General features: G+C 48.8%; 1 protein-coding gene across 1 annotated transcript in view; it reads left to right on the top strand.

Moving 5' to 3' along the window:
- AGRN (agrin) overlaps nt 1–20296 on the top strand; it is a 306032-nt gene that overhangs the window by 260649 nt on the left and 25087 nt on the right. The window contains exons 21-30 of the mRNA XM_084822037.1: nt 551–665; nt 3269–3388; nt 5826–6173; nt 7239–7431; nt 8479–8694; nt 11300–11529; nt 11935–12069; nt 16438–16534; nt 18749–18913; nt 19412–19523. Of these exons, the coding sequence (XP_084678163.1) occupies nt 551–665; nt 3269–3388; nt 5826–6173; nt 7239–7431; nt 8479–8694; nt 11300–11529; nt 11935–12069; nt 16438–16534; nt 18749–18913; nt 19412–19523 (1731 nt within the window). The remainder of the gene's footprint in view (nt 1–550; nt 666–3268; nt 3389–5825; nt 6174–7238; nt 7432–8478; nt 8695–11299; nt 11530–11934; nt 12070–16437; nt 16535–18748; nt 18914–19411; nt 19524–20296) is intronic.

The following is a 20296-nucleotide window of genomic DNA, read 5'->3' as shown; positions in this document are numbered from 1 at the left end:
TTCCGCCTCTCCCCCCGCCCTTGCCATCCAATTTTCCATACTTCCAACAGTCAATCAGCATTCTGTGGTCACTGCACTTGCTCAGTCCACTTTCTGTTGTTTTGACCCCCCCCCCCCCCCGGTTTGGGTTTTCTCCAAAAACTGTTACGTACTTCTACAAACCTTGAAGTTCCCCCAAGCCTGCTGATGCGTGGAGTGGTGCCATTTTGACTGCATAAGCAACAGCACTCACAGTGTGAACATTGGAACTAGAGAGTTCAAAGCCCTTCTTGGCTGGCTGGGGAATACTGGGAGCTGTAGGACTTTTTTCTGTCTTAACATGCATAGGGTTGGGCCCTAAGTCTATAATCCTTACACTAACCCTGTAGGGTAGGATGCACTATTTTTTTATTACTAAAATGCAGACATAGTGTATGTTAGTCTGCTTTTGGATTGGATTCTCTCAGTCCTGCCTACACAGGAAAATACGAATCTACCACAAGAGCTCTTCTCCAAATCCTTTTGCTTTCCTTCTCTCTTGCTCTTCCTGCCACGCCTGCCTGATCTTTAGCTGGATGAACTTTTCCGTAACTCTGATGTCAAGAAGGATTTCAAGAGCATCCGGGTGCGAGACCTGGGCCAGAGCAGTGCAGTCCGTGTCATCGTAGAGTCCCATTTCGACCCAGGTGAGCGTCGTCCTTTCACCCCAGTTCTGTTAGGCTGCTTGCATCGGCCCAAGCTCCCTCTGATCTTGGGGATATTTAGCCAGGGATGTGTGAACCTCAATTCTGCAGAAGTGCAGATAACCCACAGAATGTGGAATTTGGCACTGAATTCAACTCCCTGAATGTTGCAATTATGCATTTATTTATTTGATTTCTGTACTGTCCAATAGCTGAAGCACTCTGGGCAGTTCACAAAAATTAAAACCACAAAGCGCAGCATAAAACAATATATAATATAAAAGCTTAAACCACAATATAACAGTACACCCAGAGTAAAACCTAGCAGCAATGCAGAGATTTAAAATTAGTGCTGTGCTGAAAATTTCTCCCACATTTTTTTTTTTTTTACCATTCTCATTCAATTCGATAGAAGAGAAATTGCTTTCAAAAAGAAATTAAATGGTGAAGAAATTTTGGAGAAGTTCTCATGGGTTGGGTTTGGGTTTCTTGGGCTTACCTTACTTAGGAGGTGGCCGAGGAGTGAGCACAAGGTCCTGTTTTTCATTGTACGGTCATCTCTCTGGCCACCTGTTGCCTCCTGAGCTTCCTACGCTTCAATTAAAGCCAGTTTAAGGCACCATGAGGTAATTCCTCTCATAGGGCTTTTTCAGTTCGGGACATGCAGGCAGCCTGGGAGGTAGGGGTGCACGAAAGCCACTTACCTGGTCTCGCAGCTTGCTTCGCGGTGGGGGGGAGGCGTTTCGCTGCTCCCCCCGAAGTTCAGGCCGGGGGGGGGGAGGCTTCCTGCCTCGCCCGGCCGAAATTCAGGCCGGGGAGGAGGCGCCTCGCCTCGCCCGGCCGCGAAATAAAAAGTAAAAAACAAAAACAAAAAAACGCCCCCGTGATAGGCTACGTGACGATTTACGTAGCCTATCATGGCTAGATCTGCAAAGTCAGCCGTGATAGGCTACGTTAATCGTCACGTAGCCTATCACGGGGGCGTTTGTTTTTTTTTTACTTTTATTGGAATGGCGGCGGCGGCGGCCGGTCGAAAGACCGGCTGCCGCCCCCGCCCCTGATGAAGACCTGCCAAACCGCCGCCGGGACCCGCCGCCGGGAGGGACATTCGGGAAAGGTAAGTCCCATCCCGGGGGGGGGCGGGGGGCGGAGAATTTCTCCCCGAAACTACTTCGGGGGGCCGAATACGTTGGCACTCAGCCCCCCGAAGTTTCGGGGAGAAATTCTCCCCCATCCCTACTGGGAGGCTGGCTGGGATTAAGTAAGCTCAAAAACACCACAAAAACACATTATAAAACATCCTGAATGAGGCAGAACAATGGAAGCCTCTTTCATGGAGGGAGAAAACTTTCAGAAAATTGGAGGACAGATTTTGGCAGAGCACTAACTCCACCTCATCCCTGGAGCTGGACACCACACCGCCCCCACCTGCATTGTGGTGGATGCGAGAATTACTCCTCCCGCTGGAGAAATTTGGTGAAATTTCTCTGCCTGCAAGTAAAGTGGAGAATTTCAGGAGGCCATTTGCACACAGCTGTATTTAAAATACAGATTTAAAACACCAAAGCTAAAAGACTAGGAAGCTTAAAATGCAAAAATACTGGAAGAATGAAAAGGTCTTCACCTGGCGCTGTGAGGAGCAATGTCCACTTTTTAAAGAGAAAGAGCACTCTTCTAAGGCAAGGGTGTTAAACCTTAGACCTGTGGGCCGAAGCCGGCCCTCTGAGGTTCCCCAGAGGTCCATGCCCCCTTCCCTTGCCCCACACTCTTTCCTCTGATGAGTAATTGATGGCTTCCTGGCCTTTGTGCATTTTCCCCCATTCTAAAAGGTTGAATTGCCTCTGCTAAGGCTTAGTGACGGGCAGTTAAGAGTTTTAAACTGCAACATACTAGTTTTTTAGCTTTTGGCCCGAACCCTTTTTCCTCCAGCCCCCCCCCCCCCGGAAGGTGCCCCCCCCCCCCCGAGCTTCTCTGAAATTCAATTTGGCTCTCAGGCTGAAAGAGCTTCAACACCACTTTTCTCAGGCCTGAAGTTTGGGAAGATAAGCTTGAATTTGCATGAGTAACACCTGACAAAATCTCAGACACCAGATGAGATAAATGTATGTCATTTATTACAGGTCACACAAGTGAGTTTTTTGTGGGGGCAGCTGCAGGGGAACAGGGACATAAAAGTGCCTTTTAAAATAATAATAACAGCAACAACAACAACAATAATAATACTGATGGTGATGGTGATGATGCAGGGTCCGCACACAGCCCTGTATTTCACTAGACAGAGAGAGAGGCCCAGAGTTGGGAAAGGGTTTGCTTCGGAAGCGAGAGGGCACAAAGCCACCTGACTCTTTTCTTCAAAAATAAACAAAATGAAAAACCTCTGCTTCAGATGTGCCTTTTGCTCGGCAAAACGCAGCAGGCATGGCGGGGGTGGCTGGGTCGGGGAGAGATCTGTGGCTGGAACAGAGCACATGCTGGCAGTAAGATCTCTTTTCCGCAGAAGCGTGGGGCGTGGGATGAAAGGAACTGGTTTTCAGGGACGGCACGAAAAGGGGAAAAACGGTTCCAGGGCTATTCTCACCCTTCCTTCTTTTCCTGGTTGCATGCAGCCACCTCCTACGCAGCTGGCGACATCCAGAGAGCCCTTCTGAAGCAGATCAAGGCCTCCAAGAAAAAGACCATCCTGGTGAAAAGGCCACAGCAGGACAACATCAAATTCATGGACTTTGGTGTGTTTCTCTCCCCTCTTATCCACCTCTACCCAGTTCCTCTTCTGTCCCTGCTCTCTCTGCCTCGGCTGTACTTTTTCCCCTTCAAGAGAGGTCTCACCCTGACTCCACTCAGGTCGTGAGCCCATCAAAAAGCTCCCATTGGTGTATTGTCCCCTCCTTCTCCTCCTCCAAAGCTAGGATTTTTAGAGGGCATTTTTATCTTGAAGAGGCAATGCCACTCTCGTTTGAAGCACTGCAAGTTTCCCATCCTATTGAGGTGCGAGCTACACAGATTCCTCCCAACTCCTTTGGGAGGAACCACTTTCTCCCATCTCAGAAACCTCCTTCATCTCTTTGGGGAAAGATGGAAGAATCGCACCACATCGCAGTTAATTAGCATGAGCCTCCCTGCACTTTTGTTCCTCCGCTGAGGCCAGGGCTGAGGCCAGCCCCAAAGACACGGAGGGACACTTCTCCCATTATGACTGACGGTTGGCTTAATTCACAAGCATGCTCGGTGCGTAATGGGAAAAGTCTGCCACCCGGGCTGGGTGCTCGCAGGTTTCGAATGTGATGATGGCCACACATTTTAGAAGTGCATTTTTGAGCCTTGGTACACAGGCCCAGATGTGGAGCAGCCCCAGATGGTGGCAGGATTGGCAGATGACTCAGTGCCCCAACAGCAATGCTGCCGCATGGAGCATCCCCAAAGTTCAAAGGCAGCGTGACAGGGTTCATGTGCTTTGCCTCTCCCAGGTTAAAGGTCTCCCCTTGGTGTTACCTTTCTGGAAGATCTCCAGAATCCTGGAGCTGGCAACACATGGTTGAGTTTCTTGGAGCAGGGAGTTCCACAGTTGCATTTCAGCCACCGGTGCTGTAGTGAGTTGGTTAGTGAATGCAAAAGTGAACTTCACAGAGTTCTTATGTGCTGATAGTGGACCTGTGTGATTTGGCTTAACCAGCAGATTCATGGTTAAGCAATGTCACACCAGGCCTTAACTGGTTCCAAGTGAGTACAGCTCCAGATGTCAATTTTTGGACACTGCTAGGCCTTTGCCTTTGCCCAGTTAAAGAGATATGAGTGGGCTGCCTTGGTTCTCATGGGGGAGCTGGGAGACTCTCCCCTCCCAACAGCTGGAATTGCCTCTTAAAAGAGAGAGGCAATTAGTTTCCCAAGCTGGGATGCTTCAGGCACCTTCGGCGGGGAGCCCCCCTGCTTCTTCTGAGAGGGGAGACCGGAGGTGCCTGCCAGAAAGGTGGGCATCTAGCAGAAAAGCTTATAAGATCCAATCCGCAGGCTGTGTGCTTTGGTCTCGCTTCAAGGGACAATGGGGACACAGCCAGCTTGAAGAAACTTGTGGCTCAAGGGGCGACTTCTGTCTGTCGTGGGGAATCTGATGGACACCACGCTGTGACAGCTTCATTAGCATGGAAGAGGTGTGAGCTTTCTTTGCATGTACATTCTGCACCTATTTTCTGTCAATGAACTGTCATCCTTTTGTACAAGTGGCTTCGTTTCATCTTGGCAATCATAAGAATCTACTTTGACTGGGACCTGACAGAACCAGAACCCTAGATCAGTACAGGCCCCATCAGGGCTGGATTACGAGGTGCAGATCTGGGGGTCCGCAGTCGGGGAAGGCTCCCAGACAACTCCCTGGTGGCAGCACCTCTAGCTTCTCCCTCCTTCTGGCTCCTAGCCTGGCCCTGGTGGCAAAAGGAAGCACTGTGCCAGCTGGCCAGGGAGACTGTAGGCTCCGCGGTGCACAATTTCAACAGACCTCCCCACCCTGCCTTCATGATTGAGCCACAGCGATGCAAAGTAGGGATGTCTGTCAGTGGGAAATCTGTCCCTTTGGGGGCTTGACGGATTTCCGCTGCCTGCCTGACTTGGCTTACATTCACGTGCCGAGCTGTGGGTTTTCCCCAAACTCCAGGGACTTTTTGCAGCTTTTTTCTTTTTGTCAGAGCCACAAAATTTGCAAAATTGCAACTGAAATGTGTGCGCATTTGCGTAATCTGTACAAATGGAAAAATACGGAAAATCTGCTAACTGGCTTGACTCCCCGCCATCCGGGTCGGGCCACTTATCAGAAAATGGAAGAAAGTCCAGGGGCCAAGCCAACAAAAGCTTGTTGAGGGCCCCCCCCCATGGATTCCTCTGACATCCCTAATCTGAACCAGTCGGACAGTGCCTTTGAGGGGACATGGCCAATGAGGGCACAGGAGGGACGTAAAGACAGCCCCTTCTTTTAAAATGTGGAGCTTGCTGCTGGGCTGCTGTGACATTCTTTTGCCAATGGGGCCAGGTGCAGAGGAACCACCGCAGCTGCCAGGCAAGGAATGAGACCCCCCAAGCCCCCAGAAAGCCAACTGCCCAAGACTCTCCCAAAGCTCGTGTTGCCTCTGGTTTTGGCACCCAAAAACTGTTCTCTCCCTTTTGGGCATTTTCCAGACTGGATTCCTCAACTCTTCACCACCACGACCACCACCACAACAGCCACCACCATGGCACCAGCTGCTGCCACGACCCACCGATTCACCACCACTGCCATCCCCCGGGCGCTGTACCCAGGGAGACCCGACGGCAAGACATCCGGGGCCGTCACCACCAAGAGGCCCGCCACCTCCGTGCCAGCCACCACTGCCAGGAAGAAGCCACCGCATCTGCCCCCGGTCACCAAGAAACCGGCACGGCCCTGTGAGTCTCACCCTTGCCTGCACGGCGGCACATGCGAGGATGACGGACGGGACTTCACCTGCAGCTGTCCAGCTGGAAAGGGGGGAGCAGTTTGTGAAAAATGTAAGCGAGGGCCACTACAGGTTAATCACCTTTGTTTGAGGACAAGCACAGTGGAGCCCATTTAAAATTGCCCATACAATATGGCTAGCTGCAGCACCTGATTATGTCAATAGGTGTGATGCCAGTTTTCAGGGCCAGCATCAAGGGTAGGTATGGTTGGGCACCTGCCAAGGTCCCACAGCCCATCGTGGCCCACTGACAAGAGCCCCCTGGAGTTGCTCCTCCTCTTCCCCATTGCAACCTGCTTGTTCCCCTGCCTCTCACTCTGGCCCAGACAACGGTGGCGGTGAGATGGAGGAGCAGGAGATTTCATGGCCTCCTTGCTCCTGGGCTCTCTGCCTGTCAAGCAAGCAAGTGGCAGCAATCAAGGGCAGCGTGAAGGGTAGGCATGGTGGGACATCTCCCAAGGGCCCACACCCCAGTAGGGGCCCACTGACAAGAGTCTCCTGGCCTCATTTCTCCTCTCCTCCATTGCAGCCTGCTTGTTCACCTGCCTCTCACTGTGGCCCAGACAAGGGTGGTGGTGAGAAGGAGGAGCAGGAGATGCCATGGCCTCCTTGCTCTCTGGCTATCTGCTCATCAATGAAGCAAGTGGTGGCCATGATGAGAAAGAAACAGCTGATGACAGTGCTAGTGAGCAGGTAGACCCCGTGAGGAAGAGGGGCCCATGGAGGCTGTCTTGCCCAAGGGCCATCAAAAACCTGGAGCTGGCACTGCTAATTTTCAAATGAGAAAGCAAACAAAAGCCAATGGGAAGGAACAGGGCCGAGCCTCACACCTGAGTTTTGTAGAGAACAGGCCCCCATTATGAAAATGTTTTATGATCCAGTATGACAAAGCCAACTAAAGGGCTTCTGTTGTAGCTTTGTAGGCCACTTTACCAATTATATTGCAAAACTTCTTGCTTGAACCGGGAAGGCAGATATATACATACCTGAGTTTCGTGCTGGTGTTTCCTCCTCTGACTTTTCCCAAACCCACAATGCTACTCATTTTTTAAAACAAACAAATGTATGTATGTATGTTCACATTTTGAACTCTTCCATCTCTGCCTGCTCTTGACAGCAATCAGATACTTCATCCCCAGTTTCGGAGGGAAGTCCTACCTGGCGTTCAAAATGATGAAGGCCTACCACACCGTGCGCATCGCCATGGAATTCCGGGCCTCTGATCTCAGCGGGCTTCTCTTGTACAACGGGCAGAATCGTGGCAAGGACTTCATCTCCCTGGCGCTGGTGAATGGCTTTGTGGAGCTCAGGTGAGTGGCTTTGTTGGCTCATGGTCCACAGTCTACTGTCAGGAAGAGAGGTTGAGAGGAACAAAGTTAAAGAGAGCCCTTGTCTAGTGCAGCATCCTGTTTCCTGCAGTGACTGATCAGATGCCTGTGAGAAGTTGCAAAGCCGGACCCAAAGGCTATAGCCCTATCCCACTGTTCTTCCCCAGGAACTGGTATTCCACCATCTTCCTTTTCCTCAGTCAGTCACGGTCCACCAGTGTCCCATAGCTGCCATCGCTGCTGTGGGCTCAGCCAGTGCGCTGTCCAGTAGGCCAGGAACCAAGGGGTGCAGTACAAGAGAGCTGGGAGCTGTCCAGCAAGGGAGCCATTGTGAGAGTGGAACAAGAGAAGGTGTTGCATCAGCAATTGCTGGGCACCAACTGAGTATAGCTTGTCCTGCCACTCCCTGGTGGTCCATATGGCCCTGCTCTGTAGCACATGTCGAGTCTGCCTTCTAAGAAGGGCTTGAAGACTGTGGGCTTTGTGCTGCCCCAGGGACACCAGGCCTTTGGTTTGGAGGGTCTGTTCAGAACCACTGCCATCTCTGTTCCTGGGGATATTCTTGGAGGAGCTGGGTGGTGGGTAGAACCAGTCAGGGGGCATTGGGACTCCTGAATCTGTGCCTCCTTACACGGGCCATCTTCCCATGTAGTGGTGGTGCTCTTGGATGGTGGTGGTGGTAGCAGGGCTGCAATCAGCCTTATTGTACAGGGTTCAGTACGGCTTGAAGCACAGAGGTTTATGCAAGTGACAGGATTCTCCTCCTCTGGGGAGGTGTCATCCATTTTGGGGTTGGTCCTGGGAAGGAGGTGATGGAGCATGAATATCAGGGACAAGCTGATGTTCCCTAGATGTTCATGGCTCCTTTAGGTATGGGACAGAGCCAAAAGATTTCTCCAGGCCACCTCCTTCTCTTACATCCCTGATGCCTTTGCTTCTCCCCCCCCCCCCCCGTGGCATCCGTTCCCTTTTGCCCACGCTGGTGGTGGTGAAAGCCAAACTCCCCTCCTGCTTCTCCACTCCCCCCAGGTTCAACACTGGCTCTGGAACAGGCGTGATCACGAGCAGAGTGCCCGTCGAGCCCGGCAGGTGGCACCAGCTGGTGGTCAACCGAAACCGAAGGAATGGCATGCTCTCGGTGGATGGGGAGCCGCATGTCAACGGTGAGAGCCCGAGCGGCACGGACGGGCTGAATCTCGACACCGACCTCTTTGTTGGAGGGGCGCCAGAAGACCAAATCGCCGCGTGAGTAGTTGGCAGGGGGAGACCTCCTTCTTTTGGTTGAGCTGTTCTGGAACCCCTGTGACAGACGGAGGCAGGATACTCCATCTCTGTGCAGCAAAGGGAGACAGGGCAGGCACAACCATTATGTCCTACTCTTTTTTATGTATCACATTTATATACCATCTTTTTTTCCACTGTGGAACTCAACATGGTGTACACAGGATCCCCAGGGGGTCTGCCATCCCAATTTATCTGTTACATTTATTTCCATTGTGGAACTCAACATGGCATATACCGGCGGTGGGGTGGGGGACCAGATTCCATCCTCCAGGGTTTTCCCAGATGGCCACACACCCCTTTCCCGCCAACCACTGATTGTATGGTGGATTCTTGGCTTTCATGCAGTTCTTCTCCAGCTGATGACCTTTTCTCCAGCTGATGGCTGGGCAGTGATTCTTCTGAGCCAGGCGTCTCACAGATTTGTTAGAATTTCGGATAGGAGCCAGACAACCTAAAACACAAGCACTTTAGAAATCTGGGCTGATAAGCACTTCCCTTAAAACAAAACAAAAATGTCCTCCCCCAGCCAAATTGAGCCAAAGCAGAGTCCCATGAACTATTTTGGACATATTCAGCTGCATTATACCAGGTCAAGCCATGGACCAGGGGAACCGCAGTCTCGGGGGGCAAATCCAGCTCTCCTGAGATCCCAATCTGGCTCTCTGGGGTTCCCCAGATGGCCACACCCCTTCTGCAAATGGCCACATGCCTTCCACTAGCCACGTCCCTTCCCCACAACTACTGGTCATTGGGTGGTTTCTTGGCTTTTCAGTAGTTCTTTCACTATTCTAAAAGGTTGAAATGCCTCTCCGAAGGCGTAACATTGGCAGAGCTTTATGCTAAAGTCTGCTGGCCCCGCCCCTTTAGCCTTTGGTCCCACCCACCACTGGAATGCAGTCCCTGAGAGGGTCTCCAAAATTGAATTCAGCTCTTGGGCTCTAAGAAGTTCTCCACCCCTGCCATAGATCCATCTAGCCTAATATTCTCTGCTCTGATTCTCAGCGGCTCTCTAGAAAGATCCTTTTAATAGGAGATGCTGGAAGACGAGCTGTGGAGCTTTTGCTTGCAAACTCCTTGCCATGTAAAGAACATAAGACAAGGAAAGGCCGTAGCTCAGTGGCAAGGCACCTGCTTTGCATCGAGATATATGAGAAATTTGGCTCAGTTCATTTTTGATTAGGGTTTTCCCCAGTTCACCCCTTCCAGACCGAACCTGGACTCGGATGCAATCTGCAGTCGAAGCCCATACGTTTCCAAGCTTGCGGTGTGATTTGCAGAGCAAACACCATGCACGCGTGCATTTGGAAAATGCGCATGGAAAAAGGCGAGCTTTTGAAAAACATGCACAAATACTCTGTAATCAGTGGGAGAAGAATGTGTGCATTCCAAAGATGCGCACCATTAATGCCTACATTTGGGACAATACACACGAAAAGATGCACGTGAAAGGAAAAACTCCCACAAAACTCAGGATCTGATACAGACTTGAGTCGGAACGAGCTTCGAGGGAATTTGGAGAACTTCAATGAGCTCCAGTTTTTGCTGATTCGCACATCCCTCGTTTTGCATGCGGACAGTGCCAGGTTCAACCCCTGGAATCTCCAGTTAAAATGACCTGGGAGCGGTTGATGGGAAAGACCTCTGTCCATGTCCTAGGAGAGCTGCTGCCTATCAGTGTAGACCAGGGATGGGAAAGTAGTATAATAGGGAGAGAGCCAGCTTAGAGCCTTTCCCTCCAATATATTAGTTTATTCATTGAATGCAAGGAGTTTTGTTTTGTTTGTTTGTTTTAAATCTGGAGGAGCATTCAACGTCAGGTGAGCCAAGCCAGACTTATTTATATAGCTCTTTTGTACAGTTACTGCGCGCAAAGTGGTTTCACACAATATCCCATAACAATCCAGTAGGCTATCAAAGTGGATAATCAGAACCAACAAAACCATAGAACTAACAATTCCAATGATCAGTTCAGTGCTGCGCCATGCATTCTATAGTAATCAGAACAAACACCTCTGTTACGACGGCAGCTTTAAACAGCAAGTCTCTATTTGTTTTATCCAAACCAGCAAAAAAAATTAAAAATAAATCGCCAAGAGACAGAGCTCTGCAGCAACAAAAATGAAGACAAACCCATTAGAAATGCTGGTGGATGAAGATGTTAAGCTGCGCAGCTAGAAATGAACACCTCCCACTGAAAAATGGCATCCCAGACCCCCTCCAGAACACAGAGCTGCTCTTTGGAACCTAAATAAAGATGGCGCTAGAGGGCAGAACTTCGCATTGCCGCAGGGCAAACCCCCCCCCCCCCCAAAGACCCTGAACTAGGAACGGCGGTCTGACCCGGTCCAAGGCGGCTTCCTAGGTTCCTGGGAGGTGCTGGAGACTGAATGTGGGGCTTCTACAGGCAAAGCCTGTGCTAGGTTTCCTCCTCTGGACACACCTTCTGAATGTGCTACAGCACTTTGCCATGGTCAAGCCCCCAGCGCCTCCGACTTCAGAAGCGAAGCCTCGGCTGGCCAGTCAGCCCGCCTGACCCCGCGCCTCCTCCTTTCCGCCTTTGTCTCAGGGTGGCTGAGCGCACTTCGGTCACGGCTGGCCTGAAGGGCTGCATCCGCCTGCTGGACGTCAACAACCAGATGTACGACCTGCGGGAGAAAGGGAGTGACGTGCTTTACGGCAGCGGGGTGGGCGAGTGCGGCAACAACCCCTGCCACCCCAACCCTTGCCACCACGGCGGCCTCTGCCACGTCAAAGAGGCGGAGACGTTCCACTGCGAGTGCCTCAACGGTTATACAGGTTGGCAGGCGAGGCGGGCCCCAAACCTCTCTCCCTGGCAGGCTACTTTTCACGTGCAGGGTTGCAGATGGGTGGGAAGGAAGAGCTACATAGATCTTTTCCCCCTAACATGTTAGTTTTCTAAATGCGAGGTTAAAACGTGGCAGAAAGACTGGCCTGGGTCTTTCTCCCGGACTTGCTAGTTTCCTGCATGCTGGGCCGCAGAGTGGTGGGAAGGGTTACCTGAATCTCTCTCCCTGAGGTGCTAGCTTTCTCTAAGCGGGGTCGTGGATCTTTGAAATTATGATGACTTCGCACCCAAAAGGAAGTCTGAATCGTTTAACAGCAACAAATACTGAAACAAATATAATAATATCAAAACGATAGCTTAACCAGTGAGTTTGTGCTTCTCTCCATTTCCATTAGGGCCGACCTGTGCTGATGAGAGGAACCCCTGTGACCCCAATCCGTGTCACATCTCCGCCACCTGCTTGGTGCTGCCCGAAGGGGGCGCCAAGTGTGAATGCCCAATGGGACGGGAGGGGGAGTTCTGTGAGTCAGGTGAGCTGCTCTCTGGGAAAGGGAGGGGGGGAGTTGAGAAGTACCATTGAGCAATGATGTGGGGAGGAAAATGTTCCACATTTACAAATGCATTGTTTCGTAAAATTAATTAGTGACATAATGAATACAAGCCAAGTTAGGTGACTAGAATGGATACAGGACCTGTCAAATCCAAAGCCGAAGTTGTAATTAACTTTTGTCCCTAGAAAGCAGCAATATTTTCTCACACAGTTGTTTAGTCATGTGAAAATTAACATGTTTACTATTTTCCATGCTTCTATTCTTTTCTTAAAATCCAGTGCAAGGGTAGTGTGTCTGGTCACCTTTTCAAATGTTTACAAGCATTCCAATAAAAATAATGTCCAAACAAAAGCTTTGGACTTTTTTGGATATAACATTTAAAAACCTGTTATAGCTGCAGTCCAGTACCCACTTACCTGGGAGCATGCCCCATTGAACTTAGTGAGGCTTACTTTTGAGTAGACATGTACATGATTGCACTGGAAGGCTGCAGTCCTATGCATGTTTAGACAGAAATAGGTCCTACAACTCCCAGCATCCCCCAGCCAGCCATGCCTTTGTAGGCAGTAAATACCACTGAACACCTTGGGATTTAACTGAGTAAATATTCATAGGATTGTGCTGTAAGGCTGTATTCTACACTCACTTTTCCCGGGAGTAAGTCCAATTGAACTCAGTGGAGTTTACTTCTGAGTAGACATGCATAGAATTGCACTTTAACTGCACTTTGTTGATCCCTCCAGCATAAAATATTTTAGTTCATCTACTTTTAGCTATTGGCAATCTTTTTTAGATATCTAACATGGCATGCTTTTTTTTTTTAGTATTGTTTACTAGATGTAAATCAAATAAACATGTGAAATCAGATCTCCATTGCTTTAGGCAGTGGGAAATTTCCCAGGGGAATATTTTCCAGAAAATCCACTTCACTGCCTCCGAATCCACTGCAGTGGGGTGGGGTAGCAGCTGAGGATACAATTCTATAACCACTTGTTGTTGTTTATTCGGTCAGTCGCTTCCGACTCTTTGTGACTTCATGGACCAGCCTGCGCCAGAGCTTCCTGTCGGCCGTCACCACCCCCAGCTCCCCCAAGGTCGAGTCCGTCACCTCCAGGATATCATCCATCCACCTTGCCCTCGGTCGGCCCCTCTTCCTTTGGCCTTCCACTTTCCCTAGTATCAGCATCTTCTCCAGGGTATCCTGTCTTCTCATGTTGTGGCCAAAGTACTTCAGTTTTGCCTTTAATATCCTTCCCTCAAGTGAGCAGTCTGGCTTTCTTTCCTGGAGTATGGACTGGTTTGATCTTCTTGCAGTCCAAGGCACTCTCAGAATTTTTCTCCAGCACCACAGTTCAAAATCATCTATCCTCCTTCGCTCAGCCTTCCTTATGGTCCAGCTCTCGCAGCCATAGGTTACTACGGGGAATACCATTGCTTGAACTATGTGGACCTTTGTTGTCAGTGTGATGTCTCTGCTCTTAACTATTTTATCAAGATTTGTCATTGCTGTCCTCCCAAGAAGTAAACGTCTTCTGATTTCTTGGCTGCAGTCGGCATCTCCAGTAATCTTGGTGCCTAGAAAGACAAAGTCTGTCACTGCCTCCATGTTTTCTCCCTCTATTTGCCAGTTATCAGTCAAGCTGGTTGCCATAATCTTGGTTTTTTTGAGGTTTAACTGCAACCCAGCTTTTGCACTTTCTTCTTTCACCTTCGTCATGAGGTTCCTCAGCTCCTCCTCGCTTTCAGCCATCAAAGTGGTATCATCTGCATAGCTGAGATTGTTAATGTTTCTTCCAGCGATTTTAACTCCAGCCTTGGCTTCATCAAGTCCAGCACGTCACATGATGTGTTCTGTGTACAGGTTGAATAGGTAGGGTGAGAGTATAGAACCCTGCCATACTCCTTTCCCAATCTTAAACCAGTCTGTTGTTCCGTGGTCTGTTCTTACCGTTGCTACTTGGTCGTTATACAGATTCCTCAGGAGGCAGACAAGATGACTTGGTATCCCTATACCACCAAGAACTTGCCACAATTTGTTATGATCCACACAGTCAAAGGCTTTAGAATGGTCAATAAAACAGAAATAGATGTTTTTCTGAAACTCCCTGGCTTTCTCCATTATCCAGCGGATATTGGCAATTTGGTCTCTAGTTCCTCTGCCTTTCTAAACCCAGCTTGTACATCTGGCAATTCTCATTCCATGAATTGCTGGAGTCTACCTTGCAAGATCTTGAGCATTACCTTACTGGCATGTGAAATAAGTGCAACTGTTCGATAGTCTGAACATTCTTTGGTGCTTCCCTTTTTTGGTATGGGGATATAAGTTGATTTTTTCCAATCTGGTGGCCATTCTTGTGTTTTCCAAATTTGCTGGCATATGGCATGCATCACCTTGACAGCATCATCTTGCAAGATTTTAAACAGTTCAGCTGGGATACCATCATCTCCTGCTGCCTTGTTATTAGCAATGCTTCTTAAGGCCCATTCCACCTCACTCTTCAGGATGTCTGGCTCTAGCTCACTGACCACACCGTCAAATCTATCCCCGATGTTGTTATCCTTCCTATACAGATCTTCTGTATATTCTTGCCACCTTTTCTTGATCTCTTCTGTTTCTGTTAGGTCCTTGCCATCTTTGTTTTTGATCATGCCCATTTTTGCCTGGAATTTACCTCCGATGTTTCTAATTTTCTGGAAGAGGTCTCTTGTCCTTTCTATTCTATTATCTTCTTCTGCTTCCATGCATTGCTTGTTTAAAAATAATTCCTGATCTCTTCTGGCTAACCTCTGGAATTTTGCATTTAATTGGGCATATCTCCCCCATCACTGTTGCCTTTTGCTTTCCTTCTTTCTTGGGCTGCTTCCAGTATCTCAGCAGACAGCCATCTTGCCTTCTTGGTTTTCTTTTTCTTTGGGATGTTTTTTGTTGCCGCCTCATGAACAATGTTGCAAACTTCTGTCCATAGTTCTTCTGGGACCCTATCTACTAAATCTAGTCCCTTAAATCTATTCTTCGCCTCCACTGCATATACATTAGGAATATTAGTGAGCTCATATCTAACTGATCTGTGGGTCTTCTCTATTCTCTTTAGTCTGATTCTAAATTGTGCAATAAGAAGTTCGTGATCTCAACTACAATCAGCTCCAGGTCTTGTTTTTACCAACTGCATAGATGTCCGCCACCTTTGGCTACAAAGGATGTAGTCAATCTGATTTCGGTGTCAACCGTCTGGTGAAGTCCATGTATAAAGTCATCTCTTAGGTTGTTGGAAGAGAGTGTTTGTTATGCACAGTGAGTTGTCTTGGCAAAATTCTATCAGCCTATGTCCTGCTTCATTTTATTCTCCCAGACCATGCTTGCCTGTAATTCCAGGTGTCGTTTGACTACCCACTTTAGCATTCCAGTCTCCTATAATGAAAACAACATATTTTTTTGGTGTACTATCCAGTAGGTGCTGTTTCTTCAGCATCTGTGGTTGGGGCGTATATTTGGATCACTGTGATGTTAAATGGCTTACCCTGAATTCGAATTGAGATCATTCTGTCATTTTTTGGATTGTATCCAAGCACTGCTTTAGCCACTTTATCATTAATTATGAAGGCTACTCCATTTCTTCTGTGATGTTCTTGTCCACAGTAGTAGATCTGGTGGTCATTTGATGTGAAGTGGCCCATTCCAGTCCATTTCAGTTCACTGACACCCAAAATGTCTATATTTAATCTTGACATCTCCCCAATAACCACGTCCAATTTGCCCTGGCACATAGATCTTACATTCCAGGTTCCTATGGTGTGCTGATCTTTAGAACATCGGATTCGTCGTTCACCACCAGCGCCATCGGCTGCTAGCCATCCTTTCGGCTTTGAGCTAGCTGCGTCATCACATCTGGGGCTAGTTGAACTTATCCTCTGTTCCTCCCCAGTAGCATTTTGAACATCTTCCAACTTGGGAGTCCCATCTTCCGATGGCATACCGACATATCTCTGGTTGGACTGATCCATTTAGTTTTCATGGCAAGAATACTGGGGTGGGTTGCCGTTTCCTTCCCCAGGGATCGTATTTAGTCTGACCTCTCTGCCATGACCTTCCCGTCTTGGGTGTCCCTTCACGGTTTAGCTCATGACGTCATTGAGGCGCTCAAGCTCCAGCACCACGACAATGTAACGATCTCCTTTGCTGGAGCTATACCCACTTACTTGGGACTAAACCTCACTGAACCCGAAGGCAATAACTTTTGAGTAGACATGTATCTGGGCCTGTTGTCACTATCCCTTTCTCTCTCTTCCTGGGGCAATTTAGTCTGGAATTTCCACGGGTTTGTTCACTCATGTTTCTCTCTCCTTTAGTCACAGAACTGGACCAGACAGTACCTTTCCTGCCGGAGTTTAATGGTTTCTCCTACCTGGACTTGAACGGTCTCCAAACCTTTGTGCCCGATCTACAGTAAGTTGTCCTTTTTTCTTCTTTTCCTCCTTCTTCATGGAAATAATTCAAGTTAATGGGGCCTGTCACAGAAACGTAAGAAGTTGCCATACACCCAGCCAGGCCAGTGAATTGGTTATATTGATTGGCAGCAGCTGTCAGGAATGAATCTGAGCGTGTGGCGATGTCTGGCAGCTCAGATTCAGAATCAGAATGGGATCAGCCAGAACAGAGGGAGGCACCCTCCCCGGTGAGCCCAGGTACAGCCAGACTTTCTTCCCAAGACGTTGACACACAGATAGCCCAGGCTGAACGGGTCCCCCATTCCTCCACTGTGAGAACGCAAGTTTTGGAGGAGGAGGGGGGCCAAGGGTGTGACTCAAGGGATGCAGGAGTCCATCGCAGAGCGAAGCGGGAAAAGTTAGGGGCAGGGCTCAGATGCTGTGCCAGGTTGGCCACTTGTGATAGCCTACGTAGGAGGGAGCCACTCTAAGGGAGGGGCTTCCCTGTGAAGCTAGTCTGGCCGTGAAGCTTGTGCCCAGACTGCTGGCAACTTTCCTAACTTTCACTTCATATCCTCTATTGATATTTGTAGATGTGTGGATTAGCTGTTTCACTGCAGTCCGAGAGTTTCCTAGAATTGGCATTTGTAATGAAGCTAGTCGTTAACCAGCCAATAAAGTAGTGTTAGCCTGGAGCTTTGTTTCCTAGAATGTGTTAATTGCGAAGGAAGAGGATGGAGGAATGCGACAGCGGCTCTCCAGAGTTTCAGGCAGGAGTGTTTCCCAGCCAGGAATCAAACCTGGGCCCTAAGACCATCAGCCTGAGGGCAGGATTCCATTTCAGAGAGGCGCTCGGGGGCTGCATTCCAGTGGTGGGCAGAGCCAGGGGCAAAAGGGGCAGAGCCAAGAATACCAGCCTATTTTAGCTTAAAGCGCTTCCTGCTCTTCCTAAGGCTTTGGAGAGACATTTCAACCTTTTTAGAATGGGGAAAAACTGCACAAAACACAGGAAAGCACCAAGCAATCAGTGGTGGGTGGAGAGGGGGTGGAGCTGGGAAAGAGGGTGTGGCCATCTGGGGGGGGCTAGTTTTGACCCCTGGGCTTGTAATTTCCCACCCCGCCTTAGACCTTCTATGTGCAAAAACCCAGCTGGTTGCTGCTGTCTCAGACGTTACCTCTTTCCTCCCCCTCCAGCACATAGCAACATAGGAAGCAGCCTGATGCCAGCTTAGACTACCAGATCAGCCCAGTATCCTCTACTGTGATACTGCAGCAATTGTCCAAGGTCCCAGGCAGGGAAGGGCCTTTTCCATCTCCTGCTACCTGACATGCTTTTTGAACTGGAATTAATTGGAGGCCTTCTGCGTGCACGTTATGTGCACCGTCATGGTCCCCTGCAGAGAAGAGCATAGAAGCTCAGCTGGAGAAGATAGCATCGATCTCGTTATCTTTAATGTGTGTTAAGCGAGCGCTCTACTGTTTGTGCTAATTCCCCCGCCTGCCTCTGAAAGGAAACATACCCATCCGCACTCCACCCCAAAACATGGTCTGGTAGTCCCCTTCAATCTATGTTGTAGAAAAGAAGCAGTCTGATTTTGGCAAGGCTGAAATATCTATTTATAAGCAGGTTTAACTACACAATGATGATGGTCACTACTGTTGTTGTTGTTGTTGTTGTTGATGTTGTTTTGACAGGCTCCTTCAAAGCTGTACCTCCAAAGCCTCTTCCTCCAGGGTTCTTTGGGGCTGTCCCTGTTGGTCTTGTCTTCAGAGGAGAAAGGCCTTGCTCATCTCCAGGGCGGAGGAAAAGGACCCCCTCTCCTTTTTCCTCCCTTGAGCCTCCCTCCCCCATGCTCCTCCTCCTGAGAATCTGTTCTCTCTTTAGGAGAAAAAAAAAAGTTTCTAGCCCTTGTGGTTACAGAGGCAAGCTAGAAAAGGGTTGAATGACATCTTGATCTCCTCACGTCATCCCACTGTGGGTCCATGCAAACATCATGGGATAGGTTGGGCTATCCAGAGCTGGGAGATAAATTGCCTAGGTATTAATGACTGATATTTCTGCAATGTCACCTTGAGAGTTGTAAGAGATTTCATCAGCCATAATAACTTCAGGGATCCTGGTAGGAAGACGTGGTTGGTGTGACAGATTTAGGGGTCCTGCTGCCTTGCTTTTATTCATTTATTTATTTAGCTATGGGGAGAATGATTTGAAACTTGAGGCTTGCCTATCCAGGGAGAAGATGACCATGGAAGTCGTGTTCCTGGCGAAGAACCCAAGTGGCATGATCTTCTACAATGGTCAGAAGACGGATGGCAAGGGGGATTTCATCTCTCTGGCCCTGCATGATGGCTATTTGGAGTACAGATACGACTTGGGCAAAGGAGCAGCTGTAATCAAGTAAGATCAGCTTTTCTCTGCAGTGGCAGTAATGGAGGGGGGCTTTAGGTGAAGTTGTGCATATATTTTCTGCATCTGCTTGTAATGTACAAATGTGGAATGTTTATTTAGCTTAGAATGTAGCATCCTGATAATCTGTCTTCTCTTTTAGGAAAAACATGTTTCTAGCCCTTATGGTTGCAGAGGTGAGCCTAGGAAACATTAAAATGAGTGCACTAATGCACACTTGTGTTAATGTGAATTAGTGCTAATGCAAGAAGAACAAAATTCTGGTAAAAAACCCATCCAATTCTGTCAACAAGCGGACGATGGAACGAAAGACGGCTGACCATCTGTGAAACACAGATGGAATGGATTTAACAAAATCCATACATCCTTACTCCGAAGTAAATGCGCACAGGATAGCAGCCTCAATTGAACTGCATAAACAAGCTTTCTGTTCTTCTTTCTCTCCCTTCTCTCTCTCTCTCCCCCATATATTTCTCATGTCCCTCTAAGGAGCAAGGAACCAATCCCATTGAACACCTGGATAAGTGTCTTTCTGGAGAGGAGTCTTCGCAAAGGGGTGATGAGGATCAATAATGGTGAACGGATCATGGGGGAGTCTCCGGTAAGTGGGGGCAGCCACTGAAACAATGGTCCTATGAGCTGGAGCAGTTTGTGGTGGCTTCTCTTATCTAGCTGAACAAACAGCATCCAAAGTCAAAAGTCGGCCATTTGTGGGTAGTGTTTTCTCTCCAGTTCAGAGAAGTGTTATAAGATCATCCCTTCCTATGAGTCCCTGCCTACCCACCCCAGAGTTTCCAAGTGGTTACTTTATCACATCGGGAACATAAGAAGATCCCTGGTGGACCAGACCAAAGTTTCATCTTAACCCAGCAATCTTGTCCCTAGTGTTATGTGTTTAGAGGTATACTGCTTCCAGAAATAGAGGTTGCATAGTTATCACAGTGGATAGATCATTCCTCTATTAATACGTCTAATCCCTCTTAAAAGCCAGTTAAACCTGTGACCATTAACACACCCCATGGCAGTGAGACTGCAATCCTCTACACACTGATGTCGAAGTGAGTCCCATTGAACTCACTGGGGCTTACTTCTGAGTCGACACGCGTAGGATTTCACTGTGCACTACATGTGTGGGGAAAAACCCACTTCCTCTTATCCATCTTGTATCTATTGCCCATTCCTTTGGTAGCCCCTGGGCTCTAGTAATATGAGACAGGACAAAAACATTCTCTCCACACTGTTCTGTTTCAGCCAGCAAGCTCTGTCGCAGTGAGGGCCTAGTGTCATTGGGCACTATGAGGTCCAGGGTACATGGTGCCTACTATGGATCTAGTCCACACCAACAACTTGGGGGCAAATCAGGTTCAGCTGGAT

This window comes from Heloderma suspectum, chromosome 15 (genome assembly GCF_057233095.1).
Source record: "Heloderma suspectum isolate Gila_16-S chromosome 15, 16-S_ref, whole genome shotgun sequence".
Classification (NCBI taxonomy): Eukaryota; Metazoa; Chordata; class Lepidosauria; order Squamata; family Helodermatidae; genus Heloderma; species Heloderma suspectum.
The sequence above is the reverse complement of the archived record's forward strand: the minus strand, read 5'-3'. Positions and strand labels throughout refer to the sequence as shown.